The sequence below is a fragment of the Musca domestica genome, unplaced genomic scaffold (assembly GCF_030504385.1).
Source record: "Musca domestica strain aabys unplaced genomic scaffold, Musca_domestica.polishedcontigs.V.1.1 1, whole genome shotgun sequence".
Taxonomy (NCBI): domain Eukaryota; kingdom Metazoa; phylum Arthropoda; class Insecta; order Diptera; family Muscidae; genus Musca; species Musca domestica.
In genome coordinates this window covers 7,273,398-7,288,123 of record NW_026712114.1, presented here as the reverse complement: position 1 = coordinate 7,288,123, position 14,726 = coordinate 7,273,398, and the positions used below count along the sequence as shown (strand labels likewise).

The 14,726-nt window shown below is 35.9% G+C and overlaps 3 protein-coding genes across 7 annotated transcripts in view; 2 read left to right on the top strand and 1 right to left on the bottom strand.

The window, feature by feature from the left end:
• The window catches only part of LOC101901003 (DDB1- and CUL4-associated factor 5), a 57,530-nt gene extending 47,301 nt beyond the window's left edge, over nucleotides 1-10,229 (bottom strand). The window contains exons 1-8 of one of the 5 annotated variants that reach the window (XM_011292512.3): nucleotides 9,555-10,229; nucleotides 7,781-8,180; nucleotides 7,540-7,720; nucleotides 7,207-7,473; nucleotides 6,874-7,148; nucleotides 6,679-6,809; nucleotides 5,696-6,617; nucleotides 3,280-3,474 (exon numbers count right to left, since the gene is read on the bottom strand). In XM_011292512.3, coding sequence (XP_011290814.1) covers nucleotides 3,280-3,474; nucleotides 5,696-6,617; nucleotides 6,679-6,809; nucleotides 6,874-7,148; nucleotides 7,207-7,473; nucleotides 7,540-7,720; nucleotides 7,781-7,997 — 2,188 coding nt within the window. In that variant the 5' untranslated portion in view covers nucleotides 7,998-8,180; nucleotides 9,555-10,229. Of the gene's footprint in view, nucleotides 1-3,279; nucleotides 3,475-5,695; nucleotides 6,618-6,678; nucleotides 6,810-6,873; nucleotides 7,149-7,206; nucleotides 7,474-7,539; nucleotides 7,721-7,780; nucleotides 8,181-9,513; nucleotides 9,533-9,554 lie in introns of those variants that run through there. The other 4 variants (XM_020035322.2, XM_011292513.3, XM_005179273.4 and 1 more) reach the window with 4 other exon arrangements.
• Nucleotides 1,426-3,257, top strand: LOC109611908 (uncharacterized). Its single transcript, XM_020035324.2, has 2 exons — nucleotides 1,426-2,099; nucleotides 2,158-3,257. The coding sequence occupies exons 1-2, from the start codon at nucleotides 1,447-1,449 to the stop codon at nucleotides 3,251-3,253; spliced, it is 1,749 nt and encodes a 582-aa protein (XP_019890883.2). The 5' UTR covers nucleotides 1,426-1,446; the 3' UTR covers nucleotides 3,254-3,257.
• Nucleotides 10,230-12,742: 2,513 nt separating the features above from the next.
• On the top strand, nucleotides 12,743-14,323 carry LOC101901178 (protein suppressor of variegation 3-7). The gene is made up of 3 exons (XM_005179274.4): nucleotides 12,743-13,036; nucleotides 13,157-13,555; nucleotides 13,632-14,323. The coding sequence occupies exons 1-3, from the start codon at nucleotides 13,002-13,004 to the stop codon at nucleotides 14,299-14,301; spliced, it is 1,104 nt and encodes a 367-aa protein (XP_005179331.1). The 5' UTR covers nucleotides 12,743-13,001; the 3' UTR covers nucleotides 14,302-14,323.
• The last annotated feature ends 403 nt before the right edge of the window (nucleotides 14,324-14,726 follow it).

Here is a 14,726-nt window from a genome sequence, read left to right as displayed (position 1 = left end):
TCCGCTACCGGAGTTTCTATCTAATGTGAAAAACAAGTTAAAAAGTAGTAAGTTCGGCCGGGCCGAACTCTGAATACCCTCCACCATTTGGAACGAATTTTGAAATTTTCAAAAAATATAATCCGGTAAAAATTATGTTAAAATCTTAAAAATACCAAATATAGCCGTTATATTGGGGTCTGTACCAAGACGTGGACCTACATAGGCATTGTTTGTCATAAGCCATTACCATATTCAAATTTGAAATTAACGGTGATTAATTAACGGTATATAGGGAGGTACCGTTATATCGGAGCTGTACGAAGACCTGAAACTGCATAGACAATTTTCTGTCACAGGCTGTGGCATCCATTACAAACTTCATATACGACAACTCAAACAATTTCGGTGAGTATACCTAAAATCGTCAAATACCGAATATAGGGAGGTACTGATATATGGGGTCTATACGATGACCTGTACCTGCATAGACAGTTTCCTGTCACAGACTGTAGTTCCCACTCAAGAACTCAAGCGCCGGCCATGGTGATGGTGTGGGCCGCCATAACAGACGATGGTCGCATCAGAATAAATTCCGAATATTATCGCGAAAATATTCTGGAGGGTGTATTAAAGCCTTGGACACGCAAACATTTTGGCCGCAAATCTTGGATATTCCAACAGGACTCAGCGCCATCGCACTCAGCACGCGCCACCCAAGAATGTTTTTCAAAATGAGGTTCCTCGCTTCATTTCCAGCGCACAATGGCCACCAAAATCTCCGGATACCAATCCGTTGGACTATTGTGTCTGGAGTATTTTGGAATGCGAGGTTGGCACTAAAAAATACCAAGGTGTCGATCAACTCAAGCAAGCGCTTCGCCGGGAATGGGCCAAAATACCGCAGAGCAACATTCTGGCAGCGCGTGACGGTTTCATTGCCAGTTTGGAGGCCAAAATTCATGCCAAAGGTGACCAATTCGAGTAAATCTAAAATTTATTCTAAAATTTAATGCTAATTCCGACATTTTTTTGCTTTATTTTTATTATGGCGTTTGACTTTGTTGCAGTTTTTTACCGCACCCTGTATAACCAATACATAAGCTCTTATTTCATCTGCCAGCTACTTCTATGGATTTAATTTTGTGTGTTTTACAATTTTGTTGTTTGCTTCAATACAGATATTGTTACATCGTCTACCACACTTTATCGTTAAACCACTGTTCATTTGTCAAAAATAAAACATATAGGTGGTACCAGACAGGTAGCCGGTGGACAAGAATAAACAACAAGTAAATAAAACCAAAAAAAGGTCTATCTTGTTTTCATATATATTTTCATTCAACCATAGCAAAGATCATGGAACCAGAAATTTATATAAAAACACCGTGTAGCCATATAAACAACAAATAGTCAAATTTAGCGGATATGTCTGCAAGGACAACAATAAAAGTGTTGCTTCTATTAATGTATAACCACATAACAACATCTATGGATTGGCAAAATATTCAAGAGATTGTAAATTCTTTGGATTGTCTTTATATAAATGTGGCAACTGTAGCAGAGGATAATAGAATCTATGAAGAAATCTACACAACTTTTGAGATACCTTTGGAAAATAGCAAAGGAAATTTCAAGGATACCAAATGTCCCAATAAAATGTTGGAAATTTATAATGTGGAAATGTTATCAACACTTTTGGCAACCGAAGCGAGTCGAGAAGGTTTCCTGTTTTTGTTATTCATCAACGAAATCACCGATTTGTGGCCTGTGGTTTTGAACGAAAGTAAAAACTATTGGTCATGGCAACGTATTTATAAAGTTGTCTATATTACACCAACACACAAACGTTTCTTTCATCCCTTTGTAAGGGATGTAAATGGAAATTTCGGTTCCTTGGTTGATATTGAGGAGTATAATATTCAAAAATTGTTTCACAACATGAACGGCTATCCCATGAAGGTTTATATATTCGATTCAGTGTTTTCAAGTTTAACGGCTGATGCTGAGGGCAAACGGTTAACTGGTGTCAAAGGCACCGATGGTAAAATAGCACATTTTTTGGAATCATATTTGAATTATTCAATGCAGTTGCAGTGGCCAGATGATGAGTTCTTTGGGTGAGTACGTTATACAATGATTAAATTATAACAATTACAATCTTGTTGTTTGCTTCAGCTCCCGTTTGGATAATGGCTCCTTCAATGGTGCCCTGGGTCGTTTGATGCGCAACGAAACGGATATTGTTTTGACTGGGTTTTTCGTTAAAGACTATTTGGCCAATGACATAGCATTCAGCTCATCCGTGTATATGGACCAGTTGTGCTGTTATGTGATGAAAGCCAAACGTATACCAGCCTCGATTCTTCCACTACATGCCGTTGATGAAAGTATCTGGCTAGCTTATACTATTGTGGGTATACTAGCATCATTTTTCTGGGTACTATTGAGGCAAGCAAATCTCAAATTAAACCCCAATGAAATGCGAAACCTCAGGGGAGCAGATTGCCGATGGTATACCGTATTCATTGATGCATGGGCTCTTTGGGGGCGAATGATTATTCTGCGATTTCCCCCCTCAAATGCTGAGCGTATGTTTGCTATATCTCTGTGTTTGGTTAGTGTGATAATTGGTGCCTTATTTGATTCAAGTTTGGCCACGGTTTTCATAAAACCGTTATACTATAAAGATATAACAACTTTGGAACAGTTAAACAAGGCAAATGTGAGAATATTTTACAAGCATCCCGCCATTAAGGATGATCTTTTTACCGGCCATAGCTCGCCAATATATCAAAGTTTAGATCAACGAATGTTGCTGGTGGGAGAACCTGAAGAACGTTTAATAAGCATTATGGCAAAGCGTGGAAAATTTGCAGCCGTTACACGGGCCTACTCCTTAAGCCTGGTGGATATATACTATTTTATAACCAAAAAAGTCTACATGATACCAGAATGTCCCAAGGCATATCACATTGCATTTCCAATGCAAAAACATTCACCTTTCGAGGAGGAAATCAATGTGGCCCTATTGAAATTACTGGCCGGCGGATTCATTAATCATTGGATAGAAATGCAGCAATATGTTGCCCGTAGTCGCATACACTTGTTTGAAGATTACGCCGGAGAATCGGAACATATATGGAAAATATTAAATATTAACGATTTACAGTTGGCATTTTATGTTTTAAGTGTTGGTTTAATTGCTTCCTTTTTTCTATATATTTGTGAGCATATATATTATAAATGTAAATTGCGAAGGAGGAGAACATGAAAAATAAAATAACGAGCTTAGCTTACCTCGAAAATTTGATGTTATGCCAGTACTGGTACTAGGAATATTTGCATTATTGGTGTTGTTGTTATTGTTGTGAGATGATTGAGATTGAGATGTGGTTGCAGCGGCAGTGGCAGCAGCAGCAACAGTATTGGAGCGACTAGAACTGCTAAAAGCAAAATTACCCGAATCTTCAGTCGATGAGCAATTTGCGGAGTCTGTAATGGAGAGTGGAAGAAAATTGGGTTAGTTTTAACATCATATAAGTAAAAAGGATTCCATGTTGGGCCAGTCAAAAGTTTTATATCCTACACCTTGAAAGATACTTGACGGTTTTGAAATACAAATAAACTTCCATGTGTTTCAAATCGGAAATGCGTGGCTATGAAAGAAGGAATCTATGTGGGTGCTAGACCAACATTTTTGCAGATAAAGTTTCTATGCCACGCCAACATTAAATTTCGGTTAATTAGATTGGAAAGATGTCTACAGATCTTCTATTTAAGAATATCCATACATATGAGTTGTTTTATAACCATAGAATTTCTAGAATTTCTATACAGAAGTTCTGCAAAAGGCTTACTATTTATAGAATGCACCCGGCTATCAATCTTCCAACCCGCTTAAAATCTAAGATGTTCGCTTAAAATCTGAAATCTAAAGGGTTTTTATTTCGAGAATGTGGGTGAGAGCGAATATTTCTATGCCATGATGATCTGAAATTTCGTCAGAGTGGTTTAAAAAGGTTTCCTATCCACTTGAATATCAATAAAATCTTTTGCTTTAACAGATGGCCTCTGAAAGGTGTTCTATTTAACGAATGTCTACATAAAGCCTGAGAAATGTATATACATGTAAGCAGGTTTCTAAATATAGAAGACCCGTACGTTTTATAAAATGGGGTTTGTTTTAGATCTAAAAATTGCAGGATATATTCTATCTATAGTAGGCATAAAATTATCTTAAATCACAGAAGGACCGTAAAATGTTCTTCATCTACCGAAGCTACTTTCATAGACATTTATGAATGATTTTTTTTTATCCGATGAAGATATGTGAAGAGTAGAGGTGAAATGAAAAAACTACAACCAACTTCAGACTGCTGTCATTGCTAAGCCACGCGTCCGACAGCTGTTAAAGTTATTCCAGTGACAGCTCATTATATTGTTTACAAACGTACAAAAGGATTTTGGTGAGAATTTTCCAGAAAAGTTATTCTTGGTGGAATTCAAGCGTAATAGTGTGATTTCTTTATATTTGGCTGGAAAACCACAAGTGACCATCGTTAGACCACTCCAGGATTTAAATGTGAATAAACCTTTTGTGTCTCGTACCATCGCTCGTTACCGTGATTCTGGTAGCGTAGCCCGACGTCAAGGAAGTGGACGGAAAAAAACAGCAAGAGAAATAGTTCGAAAAGTAAAGAAGCGACTTGATCGAAACCCGCGTCGCAGTGGCCGAAAAATGGCTCGTGAGCTGAACATATCGCAATATTCCATTCTCTAAATATTGAAAAATGAGGTCGGGGTAAGTGGTGAACTGCCGAATTTGGTTTACCAAAGATGTCAGCTAAAAATGTGCACCTTCGGTTGGCCACCAGAACTCAAGCTTCGGCCATGGTGTGGGTGTGGGCCGCCATAACAGCCAATGATTGCTCTCCGCTCGTATTAATCGACCTTGGCATCAGAATAAGTGCCGAATATTATCTCGAAAATATTCAGGAGGGTGTATTAAAGCATTGGGCACGCAAACATTTTGGCCGCGGACCTTGGACATTCCAACAGGACTCAGCACCATAGCACTCAGCACGCGCCAGCCAAGAATGGTTACAAAATGGGGTTCCTCGCTTTATTTCCAGCGTACAATAGCCACCAAAATCTCCGGATACCAATCCGTTGGACTATTGTGTCTGGAGTATTTTGGAAAGCAAGGTTGGTACTAAAAAATACCAAAGTGTCGATCACTAAGCAAGCGCTTTGCCGGGAATGGGCCAAAATACCGCAGAGCAAAATTCGGGCAGCGTGTGACGGTTTCATTGGCCGTTCGACGGTCATAATTCATGCCAAAGTTGACCAATTCGAACAAATCTAAACTTATTCTAAAATTTGATGCTATTATTTGCAAAATACTATGGTATCCCTGGTTAACCTGTATTATTCTCATCTCAATGCCTAATTGATTATCCTATTTTGAATACCTAAATTATGATTGATTTAGTCGATTTTTCATAGTTTCGTTTATAGAAAGACACCACCTAAAAGAACCTCTAATTATAAAAACCGCAATGACAATAAAGGTCTTCATTATAAGGGAAGACAATTAAGTTTTTTCGGTCAGTAGATGACCTTAAAATATTCTGGTTACACAAATCATATATTGTTCTATGCTCAAAGCCTAATTGATGATATCTTTCGTATTTAAATAAAGTAAAACATTTACCATTTTTTCTTATTGGTGATTTTTTCATTCGACATTTGCGATAACATGAACTGGAACCACGTGGAGCTAATGCGGCAGCAGCAGCCGCCGCTTTTGACGTTGTTGGTTCTTCGTTATTACTACAGACGGCATCATTTGTTGCAGCAGTGGTGTTTTCCGCCATACGTTTAGCCGGAAGACGTTGATTATTTTGTTTCTTACGTCCATTTACGACCACAACCAATTTGCGGGGACGTCGACCATCCAGAGTGGCACCTTTAATTGCCAAACGACGTAATGTATTACGTTTTTTTGAGATTAAATATGCTATTCGATTTGCAGGTTTTTGTATTTGATTCAATTTCACTTTAGGTTTCCGTGGTTTTTTATTCTGTTTGTGGTTGCTGTGGGTACGAGGCGTACGTTGATGATGATTTCTTTGCACTCTTCGTTGTGCCAATGTCTGCCTGCGTCTGGCTGCACGTCGCAAACGTCTAATTTTTCTCACAGTTGAGGCATTGTTTTCATTATCACTATCACTGTCGGCCGATGAAGAACTGCTGGATGAACTGCTACTGCTACTCTGTGATGTTGTGCTGGTTGAGGAAGAACTACTACTGGAACTGCTACTGCTTGAACTACTTTCACAACTGGAACGTGTTATGGATGTAATACTTCTTTCTTCCTCGGCCGAATCGGAGGAACTTGAATCGGTATCCCAACCTTCGATTTCTTGTTGTATTAACGAATCGAAAAATGCCATCATACGTGGATCTTCGTTGGTATTTTCACTGCTGTAATCGTGAGACAAGTGATGCCAGTTTTCTGGTAGGGCCATGGTAAATAGATTGTATGGTGAATATAATTCACGGGGATTATCTGAACACGTGGCTTCTGTTGTTAAAGTCCCAGTCCAGTTGGGTTGGGCAAATGGACTCCATATCTGTGGAAAGTTAATTGTTTTATTAAAAACATATTTCTTTGCAAATTCAAATTTAAATTACCTTGACAATCTTTTCCACACCCGAAGAGGCCAACAGGCATTTTTGTCTATTGTAGCGTACCTGGTTGACAATTGAACGATGGCCATATAAAACCATTTGAGTGTGTTCGACCCACTGTTCAACACCCTCCACTAAAATTTAATAAAATTGGTTGGGTGAAACTACTTATAAAAGAATCGTCGTATTATCACTTACAGTCTATATCGGATAAACGCCAAACATATAAATTAAAATCATCTGACCCTGATATTACTAATTCATCATCTTCGCCAGCGAAGGTACAACTTTTCATGGTACACGAATTATAATAATTGCCATTGTAGAAAGTACAAATTCTTTCTGGAGAGTTAACACTATATAAAATAGGTGTTAAACGTCGGCGTAAACCCAAAATTAGATTGCCAGTGCGGTTGAAACGTACACTCATACAGCTGCACACATTATCAAGATTTCCATATTGTATTACTGGCCTAAAAGGAACAAAACGTTACAACTTAGACAGTGCAGGGAACTGATAACATTACATACTTTTTTGGTTTACGAATATCATATAAAGCTGCCCCCTTCTTCGAATTAGCTGTAACCAAAAGATGACTCATATTTGGATGGAATTCAACAGCATGAAATGATGAAGATAATGAGGCCACCACAAGGGGATCGGCGGGATCGGTGCGTTGATCAAATAACAATACAACACCATTTTCAGATGCTGTGGCAAAAATGCTATCATTTTGTGGGTCAATAGAAAGGCCATAGACGGGTTCATCGTGTTTGAAAACGTTATCCAATTTACCACTGTAATACAAAACAATTGGATCAAATCAGATTTCTTCTAGAATTCTAAAATAATCTAATGCTTACGTTTCAAAGTCATGAGAAATAGCTAAGGCATCATTTCCACCCGAGATCAATTTGCGATTTTTACTATCGAAGCCAAGACAAAATATATTGCTGGATTGTTCTGTGGCCAAGGCCCTGGGTCCGACAGTTCCAGCCAATGATTTTTCAATATCCCATACTAAAACACGTTTGTCATCACCACCTAAAATCAACGGAAAATATTTATATAATTATTTAAAATCAATTACATTTTGTAACTCACCTGAAGCCAGATATTGCCCGCCATGCGAAAATTCAATAGCATTGACACAACCGAAATGGCCTTTCAGATCTGTTTTATATAAGTTGCGGGCAATCCGTAGACGCTCACGATATAGACGGGCTTTGAATGATTGTGAGCTACCACGGAATTGAAGATTGCTTTCACGTTGCAGCAATTGGTGGCTCAGGTTACTTGTTGCATCAATGTTTTCATACATTTTAGCCAGCCTATGTTGTCTTTTTGCGGTAGGTAGAATATTCTTCTTTATTGCTAAATGCACTAGAATTGTTTTGTTAACCGGTCAAGTATTAAAATACTTCCATTTCATTTTACGCTCATATGTAGATAACTGAAATTTATTGATCCTCCGTTAGGCATTGGTACATATTTCAGAAAGAATCTGTAATTTGGGAAAAAATGTGCGAAGTCTGAATAGAATCGGATGTTAATTTCGTGTTTCGTGAGCTTCATTAATATTCAAAATTTTGACCCTTTGTGAGAGAGGTATCAGAAGGAGTGGACCGATATATCCCAATTTTACACCAGACTTTGGCTTAATTAAAATATTGCGATGTGTGTAATTCAAAAAGAACTGGATGCTTATTTCGGATTTTATGATAAAATATATTGTATTGATGGAAATATTGAGATGTGCCAAGTCTAAATGGAATCCGATGTTAATTTCGATTTTTGTGAGCTTCATGAATATTCAAAATTTTGACCCTTTGTAGAGGAGGTACCAGAAGGGGTTCGCAGATATATATCATCTTCACGCCAGACCTTTGTTCAATTAAAATATTGTGATGTGTGTAATTTGAAAAGAACCGGATGCTTATTTCGGATTTTATGATCGTTTTGGTTAAGTTTAAGCAAAATCAGATTATCCTCTTTCTGTGCAGTAAATTATTTTCTTTGATGATGTTGATATTTTGTGCCAGACAGACGGACATCGCTAAATCGACTCCAAATGTCCTAAAACGGATTTGGTCCGAAGAGACCTAGGGTCTAAAACCGTTATTTCTATGAGGCATGTTTTGACCAGAAGGAGTGGACAGATATTGCCAATCTCCGAACTCGATCTAAGTTTGATAATAATATTACGATGTAACGAGTTCGAATCAAATCGGATACTCCCTTCAAGAGTTATCGTGCGTACCAATCAGCTACACAGACAGATCGACGCCAAATATCCTAAAACGGATTTGGTCCAAAGAGACCTATGGTCTAAGCCGTTATTTTGAAAAGGCACGTTTTAGCCGTATCAAATGATATTTCCTCTATAGCCATAAAAATAAAAAATACGCGATTGTGTGTACCCTACTTTATAGCATATATTTTTTCATCAATTGCGAACCTCCCTTTTTCTGTAATTTCCGAGTAATCCTTAAAAAAGCAACCAGATTTACAATAAAAATTACTTAGACAAGTAAAAATTTTGTTTAAATGTCTGTCATTCTCATCCCCTTGTTAACAGTTTATCAATATTTCCTTTATTAATTTATTCGTTCACTTTGCCCTTACGAATGGGTAATCATTATTTTCGCCACGACTGTATATCATATGTTTTTAGATAATACACAAACATCTACATATATACACCAGTATGTACATACATATGTAGGTCCACTCATTTATATACACTGATTCCTAAGCTTTGTTATGATTTGTTGTTAATAATTCTATATGCTTTTGATTGAAATACATTTTTGTTTTTTTTGTTGTTGTTAATTTACCAAACGATTTCAAACAATATTAAAAATAATTATTCTCTCACTAAATTATGCACCTTGCCGCACTTTGTATGTAGATATTTACTTTTAATGCGTAGTCTATTATTATCAAATTAATTATAAACTCTTGTATTTTGTATCAACTTCACTTTTTTCAGAATAATTTTCCTTTTCAATTTGTTTGGAACAACATAACGAACGATTGGAAATTAAAAAGCAATTGTTGTTGATGGATAATGTACTATGTCGCTCTGCCAGCATTTGGATGTCGTCGTCGTCTTCGTTGTTGTTGGGATAGATGATGATGGTATTTGCCTGCTTTTATTTTACTTTTTTTTTCTGCTGCTATTGGTTGCCGTAGTCGCAGTCGCCTTGTATATAATGGTCGTCAAAGACTTCTTATTGTTAGTTTTGTTGTTGCTTTGCTTGCCAATAATACACTTTAGTTTTCAAATTACCATATATTTTTGCTTTAATTCATCATTTAACACTTCCAAATCGCTAGTATTATTGGTTTTTCTTTCAATTTTTCACTGTAAACTTATTAAAAACTGGAGAGACAATTTTTATAAAAATGCAAAAGGTACAATTATACTTCGCTGTATTTGGTGTAATCAGAGTGTGGATAATAGGTTTGTTCGTTAACTTTTTTTTTGGTTGGACTTGTAGAAGAGCGAAATGTAAAATTCGCTTTGAGAGAACTACTTTGAAGAGAAATAAGGCCTATTTATCATTGGTAAAATTAGAAAAAAGGTAAATGATAAAAATCTTTCTGAGATTATCACCTTTTTCACCTGAGAAGTATGTATTTTTGCTAAATATTCGATGATAAATTTTGTGGTTTGTTACTTGATGCTACACTGTTACATATGATTTTAGTAAAAGAGAGCGAAATGAGAGAACATGAATAACCGTTGTGTGGCTGAAAGTGTGCTAGAGGTTTACTGCTGTGGTAAAAATCTTAATTTTTTATTAAATAAAACTACATTATTTAAATATTGAGCTTAAATAGTTAATAGCCTAATAAAACAAAGTCTTGAAACCATTTTGTTGTGTTCCCGTACCATTTTAATGGTAATGAGAGATAAGTAACATTCTGCTTTGTACAGTAAGTATGGGACCGGAAAACTAGAAACATTTCTGCCAATCGGAAACTGGTAATCATGCTACTATTTTTTCCCCGGCCTAAAATGTAGTAATGAAAAATTTGTGTGTTTTCTTGCCTACGAGTTTTACTAGTATTCGCCGAAAACGGTGTTCATGAAATGTTAAATGTCAGGTAAAATTAAGAAGGTCAAGTCATTTAATTTTACTATACAAAAACAGGCTCCCATCTCTGATTTGTGTATGTACAATGGATTTATACATACAAATTTTGACAATGAGATGTTGTCAAATGAATAATATTTGAAAGAAATTGTAAAGATATAATTGCATGACTTTACCTTCTTGATTCTACCATGGGAATATTCTTCATTTCATATTTTCATAGAACAAGAATCTAGCACCAGGAAAACAATCATTGAAAAAAAAAAATCAAAATTAATTAGACATCTCATTGTCGAAATGTATATTTATTAATCCATTGTATACATAGAAATCAGAGATGGGACCTTTTTTATTCAGTGAAATTTGACAAGTTAAATTACAATGCAGAGATGGATAGTCTTTTTTGAAATGAATTTGCCAAGGATAAATCTTCACATAAAAACGTATCATCAGCTAACTCCCAATAAAAAACCATGGCCCAAAATTTTTAAAATCGGACAAATTATCAAAAGCACTGTTAGCCAGTATAAAGATTTTGTATGTAAACGCGCTATAAGGTTTACTCAGAATCATGGTAGAATAATACAGGTAGACGCGTCAACACAGCTGCTGGCTTGACAGTTCATTGTCCCAGCAGCTGTGTCGATGAGATTACCTGTATTCTTCAACCATGGTACATTCACAAATCAGAGATGGGAATCTGTCTTCTTTACAGTGTAATTTGACAAGGTAAGTTACAGAAAAAACAGAGATGTATATGCATACTTGACATGACTTTTGTTGTTGACTCTAAAGCTAAAATTTGTAACAATTGTTACAAATTGTTACTGGAAGTCGTCTGTATAGAGTGTTTGGAGAGAGAAATGTTGACAGTTCTTTCAGATAGAGTTTGTAAATTCTTGCTGGAGAAATTTCTTCTTGCAATTCTTCTTCTTCTTATTCATCGACATTCGATAAGATGTTTTCTATTTTTTGTTTATATATTTTTGTGCTTTCAATTTAATATATATTTTTTTGGAATTAGCGAGACTTGTTATTTTTCGAGAACAACTTTACATAATGTGAAAAACGTAAATTTTAATATGTAATAAGGAAATTAAATACTATTTCCAACATTTTTTGAAAAACGTCATTAGCAACACCTTCGAAGGATTCCGGGGAATACATCAAATCTATCTTTTGTATTGTTCATATTTTTATTTTATTGCTGATTTCGTTTTTTTATTCATAAAACTTGTGAAATTGGTGGTGCTTCCTTTCTTTTAATTCTTTTAATCATGGTACAATAAAAAGGTAAGGTAGAACTCCCAGCTGATTACATTTGTACCCGACTTCTGCCAATTTTAATAAAATATTTTCAAAATCAATGATTGGAAGAAACTTAAATTGCGGGGCGCGCATTAATAATTTTAGCCAAATTTGCCATGGAATTGAAAGATTGAACACTTGGGAACATATTCTTGAGAGAACATCCAAGCATTTCATTCATTTTTCGCGCTATTTCAGGCATTTAAAAAATGAACAAAAAATATCAAATAAATAAAAACCACTTGTTGCCTATAATTTTGAATAATTCTGACAGGAAGCGGGCATAGCCTCAGGGCTGTATTTCTGTACTTTCACGAAGCTGTTCTACCTCCTTATTGTACCATGCTTTTAATGGGAGACAAATTGATATTTTTTGACAAATCAGCTGATTAGGAATACAGGAATACAGTCTGTTAACTTTTCCCATTTTCCTTGCAAAAGAGAATAAAACTACCTTACTCTCTCGGAAAGAAGTTGCTTGACAATTTTTTTTGCCCAGTCCTTTAATTTGTTTTTTTTTTTGGTTCACTTATATATCCACAATTTTATTTTCTCGTAATTTGTTTTCAACATTTTTAGAATTTACCCACTTTGATCAATTATAAATAGCTAAAATGTGATGTCAAAGATGATATGAAGTCAATTTGTCTTGTATAAACGACGGGAATGGAATGGGATTGGTTCGAGTCTTTGCTAATACAAAAACAAACAAGCCAATAATGAATTCACAACAAACATTTGAGTGTAAATACAGCGTTGTTTTTCGTGACATTTTCTGTGGAGCGCTTTTAACAAAGGTATGACGCTGTTTCTTCGACCTGATTTAATACTTTCACGATTGTATCAGGATTGATATTTTATTGCACTAAATAAATAATAAAATTAAGCAAAACCTTCTTTGATCGGAAGTCAAAATGAGTTTTCAAGATGATCCCCATGACCCTGAGTGGTAAGTAAAACAACCGAGCGTGTGTTGGAACTTTAAAAATCAGCCTTGTGTAACACTCCTACTATTTTTCAATACCCTTTTCGATTTCCCAAACTACTTTTTTATGGCTGTTCTTTTTAGGAAGGTAAGAAAATTGAAATCACAACCGGGAGCCGGGACCGTTAAAGAACATCACAGCAGTGGCGGTGGATCTGCTAGTAAACCGAAATATTCACAAAAATTCTGTGAAAAATGGTTAAATATATTTTCACCATGGCTGGCACGCTGCGATGATGACCCGAATAAACCATTTTGTCGTGCTTGCCAATGTCGTTTGGATTGCAATCGCTGTCATTTGCAGCGTCACGAGAGAACAAGTAAACATGCACGCAATTTGGAGATTCTAATTAATAAAGGTGAAGGAGTGGCACGTTTGAATTTGAGTATACGACGGGAACGAAGTAAATATTACCTACAACGCAGGAGGATGTCACCAACACCAGAGGATAGTGACAATGGTATAGATGAGTATATAGAAGAGTAAGTCTGAGCATGATTAAATTTGTGTAATAAATTAATAATTAACACCGGATAATGATTAACGATTTGCTTTTAGGCCGGAACCGGAAAACGACTACACTACATATGAACCTCAAACGGACGAACAAACATCTGAGGATCAATACATACAAGATGATAGTATGGGCAATTCCGAAATAATCACTGGTGATGAAATGAGTCACATTGTTGACACTCAACCGGAGCTACAACAAAAACCCACTATTATACGCCAACGTAAAATTGTCAAACAAGAAGAAATGCCCGTGTCAAATGTTCAGGTGGAGGAAGCAGAAGACGAAGAAGTTACCGATCGTCAGGAGGGCATGAAACTATTGCTGCAAATACAAAAGGACAAGAATGAGTTAATGGATTCATTTAAAGAGCTAATGGGCAGTAATATGAATAGGACGGCACCAACAGTGGCGCCAAAAGAGAAAAATCATGTTGATTTATTCTTCGAGAGCGTTAGTTCCAGTGTAAAAGCGCTGAGTCCCAAAATGATTGCCGAGGCAAAAATGCGTGTTTCGCAGTTGATATGCGAATTGGAATTGAGGGCACTAACAGAAAATGATCAACATCAGACGGTTCTTCTGACAAATGATACGTCAGGGGCAGGATCTTATATCATTAATCATGCATCAACAATACATCAGAATCACAGTAGTGATGTCCATCATGTGGATGGTAGTGTGACTGGTGTTCATCATTATGAACCTTTGAGCTGATCATTAAATGATGATTATAAAACATCTTTTAGTTTTGAAACTTAAAATTTCGTTACAAAAAAAAAAAAAAACCTGCATATATACTTAATTTTATTAGAATCTTATTACATGTGTTTTTTTTTTATTTTAATTAGCTTTGAGGTCACAGCGGAAAATATAGAATTTAATTGTCTGATCATAACATCTTCAACTTAACACATTGTTTACAAGGACTTTTAGGTAGATAACAACCAAAAGAATAGCCCTTTCCATTTTAAAGAAATAGCCGTCAGTATAAAATAAAGTGAATGAAACTTTTATTCGAGAAATTATCAGAAGCAATCATATTTTACTTGGTCCATACTAACCGAGAGTATGGAAACCTTATTTTTTTCATGTGAAGTTTCGTAGTCTAAAGTAATAGTCCAAAATTGTTGACATCCAAC

Bases quoted from the DNA above. Each gene is read 5' to 3' on its own strand.
- LOC101901178 (XM_005179274.4), top strand. From the start codon at position 13,002: ATGAGTTTTCAAGATGATCCCCATGACCCTGAGTG. The intron at 13,037-13,156 runs GTAAGTAAAACA...TGTTCTTTTTAG, and splicing joins GATCCCCATGACCCTGAGTG to GAAGGTAAGAAAATTGAAAT. The intron at 13,556-13,631 runs GTAAGTCTGAGC...ATTTGCTTTTAG, and splicing joins ATAGATGAGTATATAGAAGA to GCCGGAACCGGAAAACGACT.
- LOC109611908 (XM_020035324.2), top strand. From the start codon at position 1,447: ATGTATAACCACATAACAACATCTATGGATTGGCAAAATATTCAAGAG. The intron at 2,100-2,157 runs GTGAGTACGTTA...TGTTTGCTTCAG, and splicing joins CCAGATGATGAGTTCTTTGG to CTCCCGTTTGGATAATGGCT.